The sequence below is a fragment of the Cynocephalus volans genome, chromosome 10, assembly GCF_027409185.1.
Source record: "Cynocephalus volans isolate mCynVol1 chromosome 10, mCynVol1.pri, whole genome shotgun sequence".
NCBI classification, from domain to species: Eukaryota; Metazoa; Chordata; class Mammalia; order Dermoptera; family Cynocephalidae; genus Cynocephalus; species Cynocephalus volans.
The window spans coordinates 32,541,783-32,564,490 of NC_084469.1; the positions used below are offsets into that span (position 1 = coordinate 32,541,783).

The 22,708-nt window shown below is 46.8% G+C and overlaps 1 protein-coding gene across 3 annotated transcripts; it reads left to right on the top strand.

Moving 5' to 3' along the window:
* The first annotated feature begins 60 nt into the window (after positions 1 to 60).
* Positions 61 to 5,153, top strand: ZMYND15 (zinc finger MYND-type containing 15). Of its 3 annotated transcripts, none has more exons than XM_063112685.1 (13): positions 61 to 643; positions 1,154 to 1,388; positions 1,477 to 1,632; positions 1,873 to 2,033; positions 2,410 to 2,559; positions 2,880 to 2,960; positions 3,094 to 3,210; positions 3,304 to 3,392; positions 3,483 to 3,581; positions 3,742 to 3,895; positions 3,959 to 4,041; positions 4,296 to 4,456; positions 4,982 to 5,153. In XM_063112685.1, exons 1-13 carry the CDS (start codon positions 61 to 63, stop codon positions 5,151 to 5,153), a joined length of 2,241 nt encoding a protein of 746 aa, XP_062968755.1. The 3 variants fall into 3 exon arrangements, with proteins under 3 accessions (XP_062968755.1, XP_062968756.1, XP_062968757.1); XM_063112686.1 differs by having other exon boundaries at positions 3,983 to 4,041; XM_063112687.1 differs by lacking the exon at positions 3,094 to 3,210 and having other exon boundaries at positions 3,983 to 4,041.
* Positions 5,154 to 22,708: the final 17,555 nt, after the last annotated feature.

Below are 22,708 nucleotides of genomic sequence, written 5' to 3' on the forward strand. Positions count from 1 at the left end.
CCCTCACCATCTATTTCTTCCTTTGCTCAGTCTGGGCCCAGACCCAGTGCCCCTGAAGACATGGAGTTTGTGTCTGGATACCGCGACGAGTTCCTTGATTTCGCTGCTCTGCTCTTTGGCTGGTTCCGCAAGTTCGTGGCAGAGCGCGGGGCTGTCGGAGCCAGCCTTGAGGGCCGCTGGCGGCAGCTGGAGGCTCAGATAAGAAGGCTGCCCCAGGACCCTGCCCTTTGGGTGCTCCATGTCTTGCCCAACCGTAGTGTGGGCATCAGCCTGGGGCAGGGGGCAGACCCAGGCCCTGGACCAGGCCTGGGAGCTGCCCGGCTCCTGGGAGAGGAGCCTCCACTCCACCTGCAAGACCTGAGCCCCTATATCAGCTTTGTCAGCCTAGAGGATGGGCAGGATGGGGAGGAGGAGGAAGAGGAAGATGAAGAAGAGAATGGAGAGGAGGGTGCAAGCACAGAGAAGGTAGAGCCGGAGAAGGACAGGGAGTCAGCCCCTGCCAGCAGGGAGTCCCCCCAGGAAGCAAGCCCTCCAGGGGAGCCAGAGGAAGCTGAGCAGGAGGGAGGAGGTGGTCACGATGGCTGCCGAGAGGACAAGGCAGAGGATGAAACAGGTCCTGAGAAGAGGAAGGGATGGAGGAGTGGTAAGAACCCAGGGCTGGCTCTGCCCAGCCAGACTCCCCTTCTGAAGCCCTCCCCTGCCACTCAGAACCTAGCTAGGAGGCACACAGTGGTGGTCTTCAGGCCAATCTGGCAGCTGGTGGGTACAGGGATCAGACCCTAGATCTTGGTGTTATCAGCACCACGCTCTAACCACCTGAGCTAACTGGCCAGCCCAACCCACAGTGTTTTTTAATGATCAACATTTAAACATTGAAAGAAAAAAAATCCAGAAAACTGGATTTACACATCTTCCCAAGAAAAATCTAGAGTCCTGACCACCAGCCTCCATTTCTGCATGGTAGCACATTTTAGTACTGTGTAGCAGCTATCCCCTTTAGACGGGGCATGACCTCTCTACCTAGTCCCCTCTCCTCATTGAGAATACTCGCCTAGACCCTGTAGACATTTGAGTTTGGTACCCTTGACCCTGACCATCTTTGTCTCACACGGCGCCCTTCTCCCCCACCCCCAACTTTTTCCTCTTTCCCCAGAGGCTGCTCCTCTTCACGTTTCCTGCCTTTTAATGGTGACAGATGAACATGGCATCATCTTGGGCATTGATCTGCTAATGGATGGAGTGCAGGGGAGTGCAGGCCAGGGCTCAGGGACCGAGAATCTGGCTCCTCGGGCCTATGCTCTCCTCTGCCACAGCATGGCCTGCCCCATGGGCTCTGGGGACCCCCGAAAGCCCCGACAGCTTACTGTGGGAGACACCCAGCTGCATCGGTACAGAAATCTGGTTTCTGAGGGTGGGGAGACCTGGGGCCTGGACTCCTGAGCCCCCAAACCTGATTCTATCTCCACCCCCATTCAGAGAGCTGAAGAGCCTGGTCCCAAGGCTGGGCGTGAAGTTAGCCAAGACCCCAATGCGGACGTGGGGTCCCCGGCCAGGCTTCACCTTTGCCTCCCTTCGGGCTCGAATCTGCCATGTTTGTCACAGGCACAGCTTTGAAGTGAAGCTAACACCGTGGTGAGCAGCCTGCAAAGATGGAGGGAGAGGAAGACCCCCAACAGTCAAGCAGAGAGAAAGCAGGCCGGTGGGGGGCCTAGCAGACAGACACAGTGAGATGAAACAAGCAAGCTATTACAGACCATTAGAGGGTATAAGACAAACAGATCAAATGATATATAGGCAGCTGCAGGGCAGATGGACAGCAGATAGGACCTACAGAGATCAACATTAGGTGCATACCACCCCCTGTGTCCCCAGCCCCCAGTGCAGTGCTGTCCTGTATTGTGGAGAGGCTTGTCTCAAGGCTGACTGGAGGCGATGTCCAGATGATGTGAGCCACCGATTTTGGTGTCCAAAGCTTGCGGCCTTCATGGAGCGGGCGGGGGAACTAGCAACTCTGCCTTTTACCTACACTGCAGGTAAAGGAGGACAGAATGGGTGAGGAAAACTGGGGAAAGGTCTTTGGGACTGGACAGGGTCCTGGGGTTGAAGGCTAAGTACCTGGGGCTGGAGTCTAGATCCTTGGAATAAGGGCTGGTGGTAGGTGTCTGGGGTTAGAGACAAGGTGTAGCAGAGGACTGAGTACCTGGGTCCCTGGTAGAGCTTAGGGGATTTGGGAATAAGGATCCAAACATATACTTGCTTCCCAACTCCACCACTAATTGGCAGTATGACCTTAAATCACTTTACTTCTTGGAGCCTTCATTTGGGTCCTTCAGGGAGGGAGGCTGAGGAGAGCTAAAGTCTGGGGTCCTACCCACCAGGCCCTCACCACCTCACCTCCTCCTTCTCCAGAGGTGACCAGTGAAACCTTTAACAAGGAGGCCTTCTTGGCCTCTCGGGGCCTCACTCGTGGCTACTGGACCCAGCTCAGCATGCTGATTACAGGCCCTGGCACCCCCAGGCACCCCTGGGGCAGCACATCAGCCCTCAGTCTTCTCAGTGGTGCGTGGGACCTCACTTCAGGCATGGGACCCTCAGCCTAGAGAGAGGGATTGGGGAGAAAATGTCTGGATCCAAAGATAACCCCTCTACACACACACCAAACCCCTACCAACACCGCCAGGGCCGTTTCAGACCTTTCCCCAGCCCTCAGAGGAGTCGCCCCTGCCAACCCCATCCAGAAATCATGTCTCTAGGCAAATCTCCATTCCTCTTGCTGTAGCTCCAGGCCTTCTCAGGAAATTCAGCTCCTTTGGAAGGGAGAGAGATGGGTGAGGTTGGGGTTTCCCTGATTCCAGGCCTCTCTCCTTCAATCTTCTCAGGAGATCCCTACCACCTTCTCCAAGGGGATGGGCCTGCCCTGATGCCTCCTGTGCCCCCAGATCCACCCAGGGGCCTCTTTGGTGAGCTGAGGGGGCCCTGAGGGAACTAGGGATAGGGACAGAAGCCTGAGTGGCTGAGAAAAAGGGGGCTATTAGACTGGAGGGGTTGGGGGCCAGGCCTGGGCCAGGTCCCCCAGTAACCCACTCTCCCCAGGCTCGTGGCAGGACTACTACACATGGCGGGGCCTCAGCTTGGACTCCCCCATGGCTGTGCTTCTCACCTACCCGCTGACAGTGTACTACGTCATCACTCACCTGGTGCCCCAGTCCTGTAAGGAAAGCCGAGCAGGAAGTGGAGAGGGTGTAGGGACAAGAGGGGGAAGAGAGGGAGACCATATCCTTAAAGAACTGGCTTCTCATGTAGTCCCTGAGCTCAACATCCAGAACAAACAGTCACTGAAGATCCACGTGGTAGAGGCTGGGAAGGAGTTTGACTTGGTAATGGTGTTTTGGGTAAGTCCCTCCAGGCCTGAAGGTTGGGCATGTGGGTGTGGGGGTAGACACAGGACGGGACCCAGGTCTGTCCTTCTCTCTGTGCTTTAGGAGCTCTTGGTCCTGCTCCCCCATGTGGCCCTGGAGCTGCAGTTTGTGGGCGACGGCCTGCCCCCTGAGAGTGACCAACAGCATTTTACCCTGCAGAGGGTAAAGCCTGAGGGGGCCCTGCTCTTCAGCCCTGATCCCCCTAGTAGCCTCCCGATCAGGCCCTGCCCTTCTGCTCCCTGCTCCCCTACCTCACCTGGTGCATCCTACACTACATACCCTGACTTCCAGTGGGTTCCCCACTCAACTCCTGTCCCCTCAGGATGGCCCCGAGGTGTCTGTCCGTCCTGGTTCTGGGGTATCAGCACGACTCAGCTCTGCAACCAAGGAGAAAGGGGGCCGCAGGGACCTACAGATCAAAGTGTCGGCAAGGCCCTACCACCTACTCCAGGGGCCCAAGCCAGACCTGGTTATTGGTAAGATCCTGGGGCTCAGGGGTAGGGGTGTGGGGAAGGTGGGAAAGAAGTAGACCATGGGAGCCAGCTTCTCCCTGGTCTCTGCAGGATTTAACTCTGGCTTTGGTCTCAAGGACACTTGGCTGAGCTCTCTGCCTCGGTTACAGGTGGGGAATGGGGGTAAAAGGGGACTTCTCTCACCTCCTACCCATCTCCCTCCCCCTTTTTGAACGTCTCTGGGCTCTCCTCTTCACCATCATCTGTTCCACAGACACGGGGAGCGCCTCTGGGTCATCTTGCCCTTCTCTGTATCTGCCTCCTGCCTCTCCCACATCCCGGCCTGTCCCGGGGCCTTTGCTTTTAACCCTGTCTGCCATCCTGGTGGTGGCTCGGATATGTCTGAGACCCCGCCCCACCCCAGTCCCTCCGAGTGCCAGCCTTCTTCACCGAGAGCAGCGAGTATGGCTGTGTGATGGACGACCAGACCATGGCGGTGGCCACAGGAGGGGGCACCAGCCCTCCACGGCCCAACCCCTTCCGCTCCCCCTTTCGCCTCAGAGCGGCCGACAACTGCATGCCCTGGTAAGGCCCGCGAGCCTCCTTCCTGACCCTTAACTTCTTTTACTCTCTGGCTCGGCATCCTCAAAGGTCACTCCTACCCTCGTCTCTGCTCTGCTGGGACCCTCCCTTACCCAGCCCTGCCACCCGCCTTCTCTGCCTCCACTACTCACCACCCCCCGGCTGCTCTCGACAACCCCCAACACAGCCCTCTTTAGATCCAGCTCACAAAAATCTCAACTCCTCTTTTTTTTTTTTTTTTTTTTAAGATGACCGGTAAGGGGATCTTAACCCTTGACTTGGTGTCGTCAGCACCACGCTCAGCCAGTGAGCAAACCGGCCATCCCTATATGGGATCCGAACCCGTGGCCTTGGTGTTATCAGCACCACACTCTCCCGAGTGAGCCACGGGCCAGCCCCTCAACTCCTCTTTGCACCCCGCAAAGGACCCTGCTACCTGCCACCCTCTACCTGGCCGAGCCCGTGGTCTAGCCCCGCCCGCTGGCACTGGGGCCCCCTGACCGCGCCCGCCGCTCCCCTCCCCCCCAGGTACTGCAACGCCTTCATCTTCCATCTGGTCTACAAGCCCCCGCAAGGGGCTGCGGCCCGCCAGGCGTCCGGCCCCGCGCCCCCTGCCCCGGCTCCTGCCGCTTCTCCCGCCCCCACCCGAAGGCGCCGGGGAGAAAAGAAATCGGGGCGCGGGGCCCGCCGGCGGAGATGAGTGCTGAGGCAGCAGCAGTCCGCCCCCTCCCCAAACACGCTTCCGAAAGAGAACATGATAGACACCCGAGGCCACGGAAAGGTAAATAAAATCATCTGTTTGAAACCACTGAGTCATGGACTCTCTGATGCCGCGCTCATAATTGGGTCATTGTACTGGGAAGAGAGAGGATTTAGGGATGACTTTCCCCAGCTCCTTTCAGTCCCTCCGACGGCTGTCCCTGCTCTAAGTCAGGGATCCTGACCCTCCTTGGTCACCCAAATCTCTCCTAATGTGTATGCAGGTAAGTCATTTTCCAGCCCTGGTAACCCTCAGGAACCCAACCCCAAAGCAACGAAAGACCAAGAAGCAGCAGGTGGTTTCTCACCAGGGGGTGGGGAAAGCAGACAACCTCCTAGGGACGCACAGGCCCCACGCACCCAACTCCAGCTTCTCTCATCCCTCACATCGGATAAACACTCAACTCCTGCCGAGCTGGTCTCCTAAAATCCATCAGTGTATGTCCAGTCTGCTGTAAACTCCACCATATCTCATCTCCACATGGCAGCCAGCATATTCCTCCTAAGACAGACGTTCGAAACCCAGTCCTCCTGTGCTTAGGTCCCTTCAGTGACTTCACTCCACCCTTAAAATCCTCTTGAGTGTGGGCAGGATTTAGCGACTTCAGAGTCACTAAGTATAGAGTTACTAAGTGTAGAAAGGGAAACACAGTGAAGAAACTTGGCAGACACCCCCTTAACCGAGTGATCAGGGTTAATAATAAGTAATAAGTTCTGTTAGCATGATGTGTCTGTCCCCTGACATGGTGCCATGCGAATGAGACATATCACCTCTGTGGTATTCTTTCCCCAAATCCACAACCTCATCTAATGACAAAACACCAGACAAATCCAAATTGTGAAACATTATACAAAATATTTGATACTATTCTTCAAGAGTATCAAAAGCCATTAAAGGCAAGGAAAGACTAAGAAACTGCCACATATTTGAAGAGACTTAGGAGAAATGACAACTAAATACGACCTAGTATCCTGGATTGGATCCTGGAACAGAAGACAGACGTTAGTGGAAAAACTAGAAATTAGAAGAAACTCTGTAGTTTAGCTAATGGTATTGTATCACTGCTAACTTCTTAGTTTTGATAAACATGCCGTGGTTATATAAGATGTAACATTAAAGGAAGGTGGCTATATGGGAAGACTCAACTATCTTGTAACTCATCTATAAATTTTTCTAAAATTAAATTTATTAGTAGTATTTTTTTTTTTTTTTTTTACATTTTAAGATGTTGTGGAGCAGCTGGGGGTGGGGAAGAGGGGAGGGGGAGGGAAATAGGATGGGAGGAGGAGAAAGGAGGTGGGGCATGGTCACCAGTGGCACCCCCGTCATTTCATCATTCCAGCAGGGAAGCCCTGGGTACTTCCAGTAGCCGTTTGGTGGTTGTCGCTGGGCTGGATGCCAACGTTGGGGTGGCATGGCTGAGGGCAACTCCTGTATAAATCTACAATTATTTCAAAATAAAAAGTTAAAAATCAAGTTCAGACTCAGGATTGCTTATAAGGTGCCTCTTTTTGTCATTTCTTTTATTGTAAATATTTTATTACCTAAGTTTCAAAATATGCATGAAAGTCCAGAGACTTGTTATGATAAATCTCTATACACCCATCACCCAGATTCAACAATTATCAACACTTTTCCCATTTTATTATTCCCATCTCCAGCTTTTTTTTCCAGAATGTTTTAAAGCACACACCAGACATAAGTCATCTCACTTATATGCATTTATAACTAATAAGAGCTTTTTTCAATGTAACCACTGTTACTAACAGACGAGGCTCGCCTTGCCCTCTCACACTAAACAAATGACTTGAAAGTCCAAAAATTGGTGCAAGGATTGGGAGGTTTATTCAGATTACCGGTACTCAACTAAATGTTTAACCAAGCAAACAAAGAGAAAAGAAGAGCAGTGGGGTCCAGTTTATCCTAGTCCCTATCGGCGGGGCCAACCCGCTATTCCACTGACACAGTAATTGATACAAGCAGTCCTCCCCACTGTTGTTGGCACAAAGAAGAAAAGTACCAACTAGATTTAAGTCAGGCAAACAAAGTATAGCCAGGAGCCCTCCAGGGTACAACCTATACAGAACAGCAGAAGAGGGCTCAGAAAATCAGAAACAAAGCATGGCCGGGATCCCTCCAGGTTGCACCTACATTGTAGCAGATACAATCCAACCAAATAGCAGAAGAGGGCTCAGAAATTCAGAGAAAGGGAAAGGGAATTTTAGTGATTTCCGGACTTCCAGTCACTGTGCAGTGTGGGGATGAATCCCCACCACTCCCTTGAATCCCCTGTCAGGGAGAATCTGCTCAAGCAAGATCTTTATGGTGTAGGTCTGGCCTTCCCACCTCTGCTAGTGACCCGTCAGGGCAAGCCGTTGCCAGACAGAGGGAGCATGCCTCTCACAGGATGAGAGGAGTTTAAGCTGTAGTTGTCCGGCAGTCACTTTGAAGAGGAAGAAAAGGGGGGAAAAGCAGAGTAAAAGAGAATAAAGCATAGCCTTGTCAGAATTTAGGCCAGGGACTCCAGGTGAGACTTACCAGCAGAGACATGGGAGCAAAATAGTCCCAGTGTCCACTTGCCTCTCACAGCTAGAGTCTTCTCTGGTGCCCAAAGCTTTCTATTTTTTGCCAGTGACTAAATTAAGCACTTGGATTCCAAAGTCATAGAAATGAACAATGTACCCAGCAGTAAAGCCAGTTAACGCTTATTAAAAGAGGAGATAGACTTATGCATAAGGAGGGCGTATTAGTCCATTTTGTGTTGCTATAACAGAATACCTGCAACTGGGTGATTTATAAAGAAAACAAAATTTATTGCTTACAGTTTCTGAGGCTGGGAAGTCTAAAGTCCATCTGGTGGTAGCAACAGTGAACCAGGAGTCTTACATAGCAAGACGGTGGAAGTAGAGAGACCAAGAGAGACAGACGCCCCTCCCTCTTCTTTCAAAGTCCTCAGAACCACACCCCTGATCACCATTTTTAATCCATTCGCCACTACATGGCCCTGTAATCTAATCACCTCTTCAAGGCCCCACCTTACAATTACCATAATAGGATTTTCCACCTTCTTTACAGTAACAGCGGGGGGCTAAGTTTCTTTTTCTTTTGTTTTAAAGATGACCAGTAAGGGGATCTTAACCCTTGACTTGGTGTTGTCAGCACCACGCTCTCCCAAGTGAGCTAACCGGCCATCCCTATATAGGGATCCGAACCTGTGGCCTTGGTTTTATCAGCACCACACTCTCCCAATTAAGCCATGGGCCAGCCCTGGGGCTAAGTTTATAATACATAAAACTTGGGGGACACAATTCAAGCTTCAATAAGGTTTAGGGGGACATAATTCAATCCACTACATTCTGCCCCTAGCCCCCCCAAAACTCATGTCTTTTCACATGCAAATACATTCATTTCATCCCCAAAGTCTTAACTTGTTTCAACTCAAAAGTCCAAAGTTCAAAGTCCCATCTGTGAATGAAGTCAATATAAGTTAATCACTTCCAAGATACAATGGTGGAACAAACATAGGGTATATATTCCCATTCTAAAAGGGAGAAACAGGCCAAAAGAAAGGTATAACAGATCCCAAACAAGTTCGAAATCCAGCAGGGCAGGCATTAAATCTCAAAGCCAATGAATCGGGTACCTTTACTCCATGTTCGATGTCCTCTACACCCTGGTGTGAGGGTTGGGTCCCCAAGTCCTCTGGCAGCTCCGCTCCTATGGTTTTCCTGGTCTCAGGTGATGCTTTAGCTCTCACAGGCTGGCATTGCACCCTGGTAGCACCACAGGTCTGGGGTCTCCATGGTGGTCTTGCTCTCACAGCTCTACTAGGCATGGCACTGTTGGGGTTTCTCTACCACAACTTTGACCCCACGTTTCCACTTGAAAGGATGAGTCGACACCAGTTGACGATCCACCAGAGAGGGCTCGTTTATTAGGGGGCACACACACATATATATAGGGCTTTTAGGGAAGGCTGATTGGCTTAGAATACAATCCCTACTTAGCATACCGCATGGGGCTTGGGGTGAGCTGATTGGTGTGCGATTCGTGCCGGCGGGAAGGAGAGTACTGAAGAGAAGGGCAACCAGCGCCATGATGGGGTGTGGCCGAGAAGGGCTTATGTGATCAGGGTGTGATCCCTTGGGGCATTTGGGTTCTTACATTCCTTGGTGTGATCCCTTGGGGCATTTGGGTTCTTACACCACTCAGCATTGCTCTAGTGAAAGCTGTCTGCAGTGACTCTGCCCCTGTGACAGATCTCTTCCTGGGCCCCCAGACTTTTCCATACATCCTTTGAAATTGGGGTGGAGGCTCCCAAGCCTCCACAGCTCTGGCATTCTGCAGCCCTGCAGACCTAACACCACATGGATGCTGCCAAGGCTTCCAGCTTGTATTTTCCAAAGTTGTATGTCCAGCCACCCCTGGGGCCAAAGCAGCTGGGATGCTGGCGCTGGAAGCAGCTTCCCAAGGTGGTCCTGAGCAGTGAGCCTGTGGAGGGTGCCTCAGGCCGGTTCCCCAAGACCATTTTGCCTCTCTAGGTCTTTGGGCCAGAAACGGAAGGGTTGGCCCCAGAGGCTTCTGCAATGCCTTCAGGGACCTTTTCCCCTTCTCTCGATAATCCCTTTTCTTTGTACTAATCTTCTTAGCTAATGATCACTGGGCTGCACCATTGCATGCTCTCTGCTTCTCTACCAAATGACCAGACTGCAAATTTTCTAAAGTTTTACATTCTGCTTCCTTTTCAAATTCTGGCTTTACATCACGCCTTTGCTGCCATAACTCAGCATAGGCTATTACAAGTAGCCATGCAATTTCCTTAATGCTTTGCTGCTTAGAAATTTCTTCCGCCAAATACTCGGGCTCACAACTCTTAGGTTCCAACTTCCACAGAGTCCTAGGGTATGGACACAATGCAGCCAAGTTCCTTTCCAGTTCACAGCAAGGGTGATCTTTGCTTAAGTTTCTGATAAACTCCTTCTGATTTCCATCTGAGACCTCCATAGAACGGTCTTTACAGCCCTTATTTCTATCAGCATTCTGCTCGCCACCACATAACCAGTCTCTAAGACATTCCAAACTTTCCCTCATCTTTTTGTCTTCTTCTGAGTCCTCCAAACTCCTCCAATCTTTCCTCAACACCCAGTTCCAAAGCCATTTCCACATTTTCCAGTATCTGTTATAAGCAACACCTCACTTCTCTGGTACCAATTTTCTGCATTAATCCGTTTGTGTTGCTATAACAGAATACCTGCAACTGGGTGATTTACAAAGAAAACAAAATTTATTGCTTACAGTTTCTGAGGCTGGGAAGTCCAAAGTCCATCTGGTGGTGGCAACAGTGAACCAGGGGTCTTACATTGCAAGATAGTGGAAGTAGAGAAAGCAAGAGAGAGAGAAAGAGACAGACTCTCCTCTTCTTTTAAAGTCCTCAGAACCACACCCCTGATCACGATTTTTAATATATTCACCACTGCATGGCCCTGTAATCTAATCACCTCTTCAAGGCCCCACCTTACAATTGCCATAATAGGATTTCCCACCCTCTTGACAGTCACAGTGGGGCTAAGTTTCTAATACATAAAACGTGAGGGACACAATTCAAGCTTCAATGAGGTTTGGGGGACATAATTCAATCCACCACAGGGGAAAAGTGACAGTAAAGCCAGCCCCGCAAGGGAAGCTATTCAGGGTCTTTTCAAGGGAAAGGAGTTAAGGGGTACAGGTCAGCGTCACTGGAGGTGGTCCATTCTGTTCTTCCTGGTTGCGTTATGGGTGCATGCTCAGTAGGTCCGAGATGGCGGCGGTGTTCATCTTCCCCACAAGAGGGTCACTGTAGCGGTCACCTTGAAGCTTTGGGTGCTGGTGGGAATTCCTAAAGAGGTTTTAAGGTTAATCTGTAACTTAATTTTTACAATTGTGGCAAACAAGCCTTGAGGAGGAGTTTTGCAGTTCTGTAGATATGTTTCCTCTCTTATCTCAGTCTATTTTATCAGGACAGGCCATGGTGTAATCCTTTGCCCTGGGGGTTTCATGACTGAGGAGTAGAAAATTAAGAAAGTGTCTTCTGCGGGGAAAATGGAGTCAGTTTGGTTCACAGGCCTAGACTTACTCTGTTTCACCACCATGCTGTTATCACACCCAATTAAATTAATAATAATTCCTTAATATCTTATAATGCCTGGTTCATGTTCAAATTTCTTCAGTTATCCCAAAGATGCCTTTTATGGTTGGTTTGTTCCAATCAAGAAAAAAATAAAGGGCCAGCCCATTACTCACTTGGGAGAGTTCAGTGCTGATAACACCAAGGCCACAGGTTCGGATCCTATATAGGGATGGCCGGTTCGCTCACTGGCTGAGCGTGGTGCTGACAACACCAAGTCAAGGATTAAGATTCCCTTACCAGTCATCTTTAAAAAAAAAAAAGAAAAGAAAAGGGAAGGAAGGAAGGAAGGAAGGAAGATGCACCCATTGCTTTTGGTTGTTATATTGTTGGAGTGAACAGGACTGAAGCTGTGTTGGGACCTAAAGCTGCCAGGGCTGCAGGAGGTGGGGGGTGGGGAGGATTTTTAAAAGGACAGTTTTTTTCTCTCCACTCCTGCTTCCCATCCCCTGACTTTCTTGTCTTGCTCACTAAGTAGAAAAACAAGGCCGAGAAGCTAATTAGTACTTCTCAAAGCTAACGGTTCTTTCTTTGAGACTTGTAGAGTTTTGAGAACTGATCAAGGCCAAACGAATGGAAGCTGACCTTGGGCACTAGCCAAGTACACTGGCGCAAATCAAAATCTTGCAGGGTCCTGAGATAACAGCGAAGATGAGAACAGAAACCAGATGAGGCATTGGCGAGACCTCGTACCTGGCTCACAGACACGGACCCCTCGTGACTCACATCTCCTGCTCTCCTGCTTTTCACCTCCCACATTCCATTCCCTCAACCCTTCCTTTACAAACCCCTCAGTAAATGTAAATCTTTGAGATGGGGTAGCCTACCATCTCCTTCAGCTGAATACATCTGCTTTTCTAACACCAACCATTTGACTTCTGAGGCTTTTTCTTTCCTTTTCAAAGGGGCGGGCAGCCGGACCTGAGTCTGGTAACAGATTTTTGCAAGCCAGCCAGGAGTTGAATGCCTTGGGAGGCCTAGCCCCCCATTTCAGTGGGAGAGAGGCTGGGTCTGCCTGTGGTGCCAGCTACCTGTGGTGGGTTGACCCCAAGGCTGGGCATCTACGGATCCCTCCCAGCAGGTGCTGGACCTTGTTTATTCCGGGGAGGGCTCTCTGAATTCCAGCAATGGCATTGACCACCAATTCCCTGCCTTTTGGTTGGTGAAGAAAAGCAATGTTAGTGAGGAGCCCACAGGCCCTTTTGTGGGAGCCAATCGGCTCTTTTGAGGAGCTGACAGGCTGTTTTGTGGGAGTCGGCGGACTCTAGGGTTGGGTAAGTTGCCCCAGCATGCATGCTTGAAGTCCTCTATTCACACTGTTTGTTAGGAAAAGGTACCATTAGTGTGGAATAGGACTTCTTGAAACTCAGACCAACCATTTGTCTGGAGGAGTGCTCCATTTGGTATGTGGCTGTTTTGTTGTGCACATCAGAAGCTATTTACCTGCACCGTTTGTTTATGACTTAGCTTGGTGTTTGGAGACAGCTGTAGGCCATAGAACCCAGCATTTTGTCTGTTTGTTTGGAAGTGCTTCATCTGTTTGTTTGACTTTTCTCTGTGTGAATGTGAAAGTGAAACTAATAACATGGGTAGTTTCTGCTATTTCTGGCTCAAAGTCCTTTGGGCTGTATTCTGGAGACTGGCCAGCTTTAGTTATTCACCCATGACTAAGAAAGGAATGATGCTCTATTGCAATAATGTGTGGCTTATGTATGTGTCAGATTCTGCTGGAGAAAGGTCGCCACTAAATGGATCTCTTAATTATCATACTTTGGTACAATTGGAATTGTTTTGTCAAAGACAAGGCAAATGGGGATGAAAAACCTTATGTTCAGTCTTTCGTGCTTTTACATAATTAGGACTCTTTGAGAGAAGGATCAGGGTCCAAATTAATGGTAAAATAAGGTGGCTCCTCCCAACTATCTGATAAGCCACCTTGTTATCCCCCTTTGCCAGACAGTGAGAATAAAAGAGGATAATGAAATGGAAAATCAATACTTGTTAGAAGCTTTGAGTCCCATGGGACCTGTAGTGGCACCTCTTTCTGAGCCACTGTCTGAGGCACCTCGACTTCAGACGGTGGCCCCAGAGCTTCCTGATGATGTGTTAGGTGGGGCATTAGCCCCACTCCAATATGATCAGGGCCCAGGAATGGTCTCTCCTTCTAAGACCCAGCAGGGCACCCACTTTGGCCCAGGTGCATACCCAACCATAGGAGGGCAGGGCACTCCACTAAACCTTTCAGACCCACTAATTCTTTCCTTACAGGAGCCCCAGGTACAATTGACAGTGGGGAACAAATCAATCAGTTTTCTATTGGAGACTGGAGCCAGTCAGTCTTTAACACTACATTAGCTAAAAGTGCTGGAAAGACAGTTCCCGTAATAGGGGTTACAGGTAGACCCCAACAAAAGCCTTTTCTTCAACCTCTGGAGTGCCATCTGGGGGACATGACATTGAGACACAGCTTTTTGTATATGCTTCAGTGTCCCATCCGTTTGATGGGAGGAAATTTACTATACAAAGTGACTTTTTCTCCTGAGAAACGATATATGCAGATATGAGTGCTTCCCAAGCAAGCCTTGCGGTTCCAGATTCCCTTCCTGGAATCAGACCTTCAAAATGTGAACTGTTTCCACCCAAAGTCTACGATCAAGTGAGTAAAACAGTTTGGGCTAATAGGGTCCCTGGCTGAGCCAAAAATATAACTCCTGTATCTATAGAACTGAAGACAGGGGCAGGAGTTCCTAAAAAAAAAAAAAAAAAACCCAAAAGTGTTTTCCAGTGTTGCTGGACTGTGTTGCCTCAGGGATTTGGAAATTCTCTGGCAATATTTGGCGAGATGCTGGCTAGAGACTTAAGACCCCTTCGGCTTGATGAAGGAATCATTGCAATATGTGGATGATCTGCTTGTTGCTAGCCCTACCTATGACAAATGCTTAAAGAACACCATTATCACATCTGGGTTCCAAATTATTTAGGCTAATTTTGTGACCCTTATATGAGGCATTAAAGGCACTAGACACCAATCCTCTATATTGGACTAAGGAATGCCAGCAGCCATTTGAAACTGTAAAGGAAAAATTGATGATGGCTCCTGCTTTAGGCCTTCCCAAGCCTTAAAAGCCTTTCAGCCTGTATGTATATAAAGAACAAGGATTTGGACTGGGAGTTTTAATACAGTTACTCAGAACCGTGCCCCAACCTGTAGCACACTTCTTTAAACAGCTGGAACAAACTACCAAGGATGGCCACTTTGTTTAAGGGCTGTAGCTGCCACCTGCGATATGTTACAAGAAGCAGAAAAAATTTACTTTGGGACAACCTGTTGCAGTGTGTGTGTCCCATCAGGTGCTAGGTTGCTGGCTTACTGCTGGGCATATAAGCAGTCCTTTTGAGGACTGGAAAATAGATTTCATTCAGATGCCTAAGACAACAGGAAACTTTAAATATATGCTTGTTATATGATGGATACCTTTTCAGAGTGTGTTGAACCCCATCCAACAAGAACAGAGAAGGATTCAGATGTTGCCAAAATTTTATTAAAGGAAGTAATACCTAGGTTTGGCCTTCCAAACACAATTCAGAGTGAAAATGGACCAGCCTTTGTTTCAGAAGTCACACAGAAGGTAAGCAAGGCCTTACAGATTAAGGAAACTACATTCATCATGGACACCTCAGTCAACAGGTAAGACTGAGAATATGAACGATACTCTGAAAAGACTATAACAAAACTTTGTCAAGAGAATCATTTAACCTGGGAGGAGGTGTTGCCAATTGCCTTGCTTAGGGTCCAGGTTGCACCTAGAAGTGGACTTAAATTGAGTCCTTTCAAGATTGTACATGGGAGACCCTTCCAGGACAGGTTAGGATTACTAGACCCAAGGATAGAACATGACAATCATATCAAACAATGTATACAACAATTATGTCAGGTACTAAGCACTCTTCATGAGTTTGCTCTCTCCAGGTTCCCTGTTCCACCTGATGAGATTTTGCACCCTTTCCAGCTGGGAGACAAAGTCTTATTTAAAACCTGGAAAGAACAGGGTCCAGAACACCAGCTAAAAGCAAAATAGCACCAGCCTTTGATGTCTTACTAACAACTCATAATGCTTTAAAGCTTGCAGGAGTCAAACCGTGGATATATCGTTCCAGAGTAAGGCTTGCTCCTGAAGAAAAAGATGATGTACCCAAGTCTGCCAGCTAGTGGGCTTGTGAACCAGGGAAAATTTGTCTGTCTCTTTGTGTTTGAGTAACTAAGTTTGTGCTTTTTGATCACTAAAGACCTGATGACTAAAAAGAAAATAAATTTTTCTCCTGAGTTTCTCCTGGTAAGCTTGAGAAACAGAAAACTGGGATCCAGAACAGTTATAATTGGCTAAGTCTCTAAACAAAATTTATCTATGCACAGAGTTCTGCAAATATTAAAACAAAAAAACCTGTTAGAGGGCCGGCCCGTGGCTCACTCGGGAGAGTGCGGTGCTGATAACACCAAGGCCCCGGGTTCGGATCCCATATACGGATGGCCGGTTCGCTCACTGGCTGAGCGTGGTGCTGACAACACCAAGTCAAGGGTTAAGATCCCCTTACCGGTCATCTTTTAAAAAAAAAAAAAAAACCTGTTAGAAAGAAAATCAAGGTCACTTGGAGATTTTGTTTTTTCTTATACAATTCAGCCAGTCTTAGAAAGAAAATCAAGGTCACTTGGAGATTTTGTTTTTTCTTATACAATTCAGCCAGTCTTAAGTAAATGTAAATATTTGAGAATTTAACCCCAAACTCATTTAAAATTAAAACTGAAGGGAAAAAAAGTAAAAAGGTTTTTTTGATAATCAGACCGCTATGAGAAATGTTTTCAGAATTATCTGCCTGGGTTTACTGGTCAAATAGGATTATATTTGTCTCTGCTAGAGACTTTTTTTTTCTTTTTTTAAAGATGACCGGTAAGGGAATCTCAACCCTTGGCTTGGTGTTGTCAGCACCACGCTCAGCCAGTGAGCTAACCAGCCATCCCTATATGGGATCCGAACCCGTGGCCTTGGTGTTATCAGCACCACACTCTCCCGAGTGAGCTACGGGCCGGCCTTCTGCTAGAGATTTTTTAAGTTAAAGTTATGAATCCAGCCTATAACAGAATGATCTTTGATTATAAAACTTTAGGCAAGTGGGGCTAATTTAGCATGTTGATGAAAAAGAAATCAGTATGTAAAAAAAAAAAAAGAGAGATATGAAGAAAGGTTTGGAGATGGAGATGTAGTTGTGATTAAGAAGGTTAAAAAGAAAAGAAATACTTTTATACAAAAAAGCATTTTATGTAATAAAATTTTGTCCTAGAGCAAAATACTAGTTGCTTAAAAAAGAGGAAGTATAGGACAAAATTTTAAAAAATCTAAAACATGTCATCAAATGTCTGAGTAACCCATAATAATGTTATGTGAAAGGTAAATTTATGGAAAAATTTTGTGTGTGATTAAGTTGGTTATAATTTAAAGGAAATTAGTTAAGTCTTTCTAAAGATTGAACTTTGAGATTAAAAAGACACTGATACAGAACTGAATTTCCCCTATGTTAGAAGTTTTTCTTAAAGTATAGATCATATTCATAATAAAATTGCAAAGGTTTTGATATTTCTCTAAAGGCATCTGCAATCAGATTCATGGAAAAGACTCTAACAATACTCTTAAACACAAGTATCAAATAACCTTAACATCAATGGACAGAATAAAAGTTTTTCAGAACTCTAGTAAGAAATCTGATGAGTTTATAGAACTACTAATTAAGATCAAGCAAAGCAAAAATTAAGTACACAAAGTATCTGATAAAGATAATGTTTTGTAACTTTCATTGTTTGTTCTTTACTTAAATGTTTTTTCCCCCCATATTTAAGGAAACTGTATCTCTCAGCTATCTATAACTTACAGCAATTTGGTAAAATGTGCTCTATAAACAAAGATGGAAATATTTGCCTTTTTTCCCTCTTTGATTCCTCCAAAATTTGAAAACTGTTTGTGAGTATGCTTCTGATTTTTATGGTAATATGGTTATTTAAATAAATGTAATAAGAATTTGCTCTCTCTTTATAACAGGATACAATTGGAAAGGTTGATTATAAATAACATGCCTCTTCTAAGTTCCTGACCCCACGTTGTTTTGCCCTAATTTGGCCTAACTGCTGTTTCATCTCCCCTCCAACCCCATATGGGACATGTCTACCTGGGAATGAGTCTTCCCAGCACTGAGGCGTCCATTCAAAGAAAAGTGAAACCTTTTTAATCAGGAAATTGATCATCAATGCTTTTATGAAGAATGATTTGATCAAAAAGGGGGAAATAATATCTTGTCTACAAAAGCAGTTCTCTAAAGTTTCACGGCCTTGAAGGGAGTGCTCATGATTTGGATGAGACATCCTGTTCCTAAACAAAGGATTCATGTAAGTTCTTAAAATTCTTGATGTACTAATTAATGTATAGCTTGCTAACTGTGATTAAGCTACCTGCTGTCAATCAACTCTTAAGATGATAAATGAGCAAATGCCCTTGGTCCCTCAATCACTCCAGCTGGGCACCAAAAGCTATGTCCTCCATCATGTCAAATAGTTCCATTCCACATTACCCCCTACTGCGCCCTGAAAACAGCTTGAAGCAGTCAGATGAGTCGGCGGCCCATTCCATAGAAATGGAAGGAACTATTGACAGTGGGTAATTGTTGGAGTGAGCAGGACCGAAGGCATGTTGGGACCTAAAGCTGCTTGGGCTGCGGAGGAGGGAGAGGATTTTTAAAAGGACAGTTTTTTTTCTCTCCACTCTTGCTTCCCATCCCCTGACATTCTTGTCTTGCTTGCTAAGTAGGAAAACAAGGCTGAGAAGCTAATTAGTACTTTGCAAAGCTAACAGTTCTTTCTCTGAGATTTGTAGAGTTTTGAGAGCTAATCAAGGCCAAATGACTGGAAGCTGACCTTGGGCACTAGCCAAGTACACTGGCGCAAATCAAAATCTTGCAGGGTCCTGAGATAACAGCGAAGATGAGAACAGAAACCAGATGAGGCCTTGGTGAGACCTCGTACCTGGCTCACAGACACGGACTCCTTGTAGCTCAGGTCTTCTGCTCTCCTGCTTTTCACCTCCCACATTCCATTCCCTCAACCCTTCCTTTAAAAACCCCTCAGCAGGGCCGGCCCATGGCTCACTCGGTAGAGTGCGGTGCTGATAACACCAAGGCCCCGGGTTCGGATCCCATATACGGATGGCCGGTTCGCTCACTGGCTGAGCGTGGTGCTGACAACACCAAGTCAAGGGTTAAGATCCCCTTACCGGTCATCTTTCAAAAAAATAAATAAATAAATAAATAAATAAAATAAAAACCCCTCAGTAAATGTAAATCTTTGAGATGGGATACCCTACCATCTCCTTCAGCTGAATACATCTGCTTTTCTAACACTAACAATTTGACTTCTGAGGTTTTTTTCTTTCCTTTTCAAAGGGGCGGGCAGCCGGACCTGAGTCCGGTAACGATGTCTCTTAAGTCTCTTTTATTCTACAACAGACCTCCCTTCCTTTTATTTTCATGCCACTGATTTGATAAGAAACTGAATCATTTGTCCTGCAGAATGTCCTCAGTCTGGAGCTGGCTGATTACTTCCTTGGGGTGTTTTTTAATTTGTACATTTATCTTCTTTAGTTCTCATAAACTGGTAGTTAGAGCCAGATGACAAAGCTTTTTTGATGTGGTCCCTGCCAACCTCATTAGGGTGATCTCATGCCACTTCCTGCCCCTCTCTGCCCTCCAGCCAGACACCTCTGAACAAAGACACCGCATTATCTCATTGTGGAATTTCCCCTTTTCTTGCTCAACTAAGTCCTATTCCGCCTTCAGGTCTCAGCCTAAATGTCATTTCTTTAGGGAGGGAGGCATTTGATGACCCCAAGATGAGATTACACTCTCCTCCATTAAGCCCTCATAGCACCTTGTATGTCCCCTTGGGTGACCTTTATCACACTTAGACAGTAATTTCTTGTCTACCTTTTCAATTGTAAACCCAGAAAGAATGGGAGCTACATCTGTGCCTCAGGGTCTAGCCTGGCCCGGCACACATCAGGAGCTCATAAACTGCTTATCAGATTGCCCTCCTCCCCATCCGTTCCACACTCCCTCCTCGTCTTTTGTCTGAGCTTCACACCCTACAGCCATAAAGGGGAAGCCTAGGTCCTCGGTGGACAGAGGGGAAGTAGAACTTTCCACCAGTCCCTCGGCCAGAATATAACCTTTCCTTAAATTCCATCTACTGAATAAAAATATGAAAGGATAAGGTTATCTCCCAGTGCTGGGATTACTAAGGTTTTATTTATTCATTTTGTTTAGCTGTACTACTCATTTTTCTTCCATGAATACACAGTACTTTTGTAATAAAAATGTTTAATGTAAGGCCGGCCCGTGGCTCACTTGGTAGAGTGCGGTGCTGATAACACCAAGGCCACGGGTTCGGATCCTATATAGGGATGGCCGGTTTGCTCACTGGCTGAGCGTGGTGCTGACAACACCAAGCCAAGGGTTGAGATCCCCTTACTGGTCATCTTTTAAAAAAAAAAAAAAAATGTTTAATGTACAAATGGCTCTCTTTAATAATTCACTTACCAACTACTGATTGCATGCACACAAGGCTTTGTGTTGGGTCTTACAGATGCAAAAGGGGGAAAGACAGATGATGGCCCCTGCGTCCATGAAGATTACAGTCCAGGGCAGGGGGCAGTAAACTATGGCCTGTAGCCAAATCCAGTCCACCATCTGTTTCTGAATAGCCTGAGAGCTAAGAAATCAAAAGAAAAGTGAAAGGACGAGTCGACACCAGTTGACGATCCACCGGGTTTATTAGGCAGCACACACACATATATATATGGCTTTAAGGGAAGGCTGATTGGCTTAAAATACAATCCCTACTTAGCCCCGCATGGGGCTTGGGGTGGGTGTGGCTGAGAAGGATCAGGGTGTGATCCCTTGGGGCATTTGGGTTCTTATATTCCTCGGTGTGATCCCTTGGGGCATTTGGGTTCTTACAAAAAGGAATATTTCATGATAAGAAAATTACATGAAATTTCAAATTGCTGTGTCCATAGATTTATATTGTAACAAAGCCACAACCATTTCTTCATGTATCATCTGTGGCTACTTTCAGGATACAAATGGCAGGGTTTGAGTACTGTTCTGTGACAGAAACCTATGACCTGCAAAGCCCAAAATATTTACTAACAGGCCCTTTACAGAAACCGTTTGCTGACCCTTGGTCCATGGCAAGATTTTCAAAATGCAGGATTATGAGATTTGGGATCATGAATTCAATTTAGTGAGCCTCACACAGCATTCATTTTTTACTGAAATAGAATGGAGTAAAAATATTAATCACATGTATCACAGGTAGTTAGAGTAAATAAAATAAATGTTTCATAAAATATTAACTCTAACTACCTGTGATACATGAGATTAATATTTTTACTCCATTCTTTTTCATTTATATATACAATATATGCTTATACCTGTGTCATGTGCCACATTGTGATGTACAATGTATTTCTTACTGTGGACCATGATCAAAACATTGGAAGGTCACTGGCTTGGAAAGAAGCCTGGAAGAAACAGAGAAGTAACCAGTACAGTGTGACTGGTGCAGTGACGGAAGAGTTACACATTCTTAGGGACACATAGGAGGCACTTAAGACAACCTAGGGGCTGTCAGAACAGGCTTCCAGGAAGAGATGACATCTAAAAAGTGGCATGAAGGACAAGTAGGAATTAGCCAGGTAAAGAAGAAGAGAAAAAGAGTAATAACATGTGCAAAGGCCCTGGGGCAAAAGTAAGCAAGACACTTGGGAGACATTACAAGAAGGTCGGTGTCGTTAGAGTTTAGAATGAGATGGAGCACTCTTACCCCCATCACTCTCTATCACATTACTTTTCTTTTCTTTGAGCACTTATCACAGTTATTTCATTATCCCATTCATTTGTTTATTTACTCTTTGTTACACACACACACACACAAATAAGTAAATTCCATGAAAGGGGAGTCTTTGTCTTTTTTACAAATATGCCCTAGCACAGTGCCGAGGATATGAGAGCCACTTCACAGTCACTAACGGAATTTTAGAAAGATATTCCTGCTATCCCAGAAAAGAATAGACTATAAGAGGGTAAGACCGGAGCACACAGATCAGCCAGGAGGCTTTTCTAGTAAAACAGGCAAGAGTTGATGGTGCCTTGATGTTGGAGAGAAACAGATAGATCTCAAGGCTAATGAGGTAGAAATAACAGGTCATGATCAATGAATAGATATTGAGGGAAGGGAAGGGCAGGCAGAGAGTCAAAGTAATGAAGGATGGCTCCCTGGTTCCTGGCTAGGGCAACTGGATAGAAGGAGGTGCCATCTGCTCACAGTGGGGACACAGAAAGAAGAGGAGTGGAGTTGGGGTATGATGGAGTTTGGATGTGCTGTCCCCTCCAAAACTCATGTGGAAATTTGATCTCCAATGCGGCAGTGTTGGAAACTGATTGAGTCATGGGGGCGGATCCCATGAATGGATTAATATTCTCCCTGCGGGATGGGGGTATTAATGAGTGAGTTCTCACTCAATTAGTTTCCGTGAGAGCTGGTTGAGAGCTGGACGCTGGCACCTCCTCTCTCTCTCTCTTGCTTCCTCTCACCATGTGATCTGCTGCCTGCCACTTTCCGCCATGAGTAGAAGCAGCCTGAGGCCCATGCCAGGTGCAGCTGTCCTAGAATCATAAGCCAAATAAACCTCTGTTCTGTATAAATTACCCAGTCTCAGGTAATTCTGTTATAGCAACACAAAACGGACTAATACAGGGTAGTTGGAAGAGTGTCAGAGAGAAAGATAAGGAATTTAGGATGCAACATGTTAAGTTTGAGGTGCAAGGACATCCTGGTGGAGACTCTGGCAGTCAGGTGGTACATGAGATGAAACCACATGACTGGGAAGGTAGATGAGGGCACCTAGAGAGAATGGAAGAGGCCTTAAACACAGAATCCTGGTGAACACCAAAATGTAAGGATGGTCCGAGGAAGAGGAGCCCGAAACGAGATGGAGAAATCCAGAGAGCAGCAGGAAAACCAGGAGAGCTCAGAAACAAAGAAAAGGTGGTTAGCTATGTCAGATGCTGCATAGATCAGGTAAGATAAGGGTGGAGAAGTGTCCCCTGGACTTAGCAACAATGACAAAAAAGAGTATTCAGTAGAGTGTTGGTGGTAGACATGAGAGGGTGAATAAGTGAGAGGGGGGCCAACTGGAGGCATCAATTGGGCAACTTCTGAAATACAGAAAAG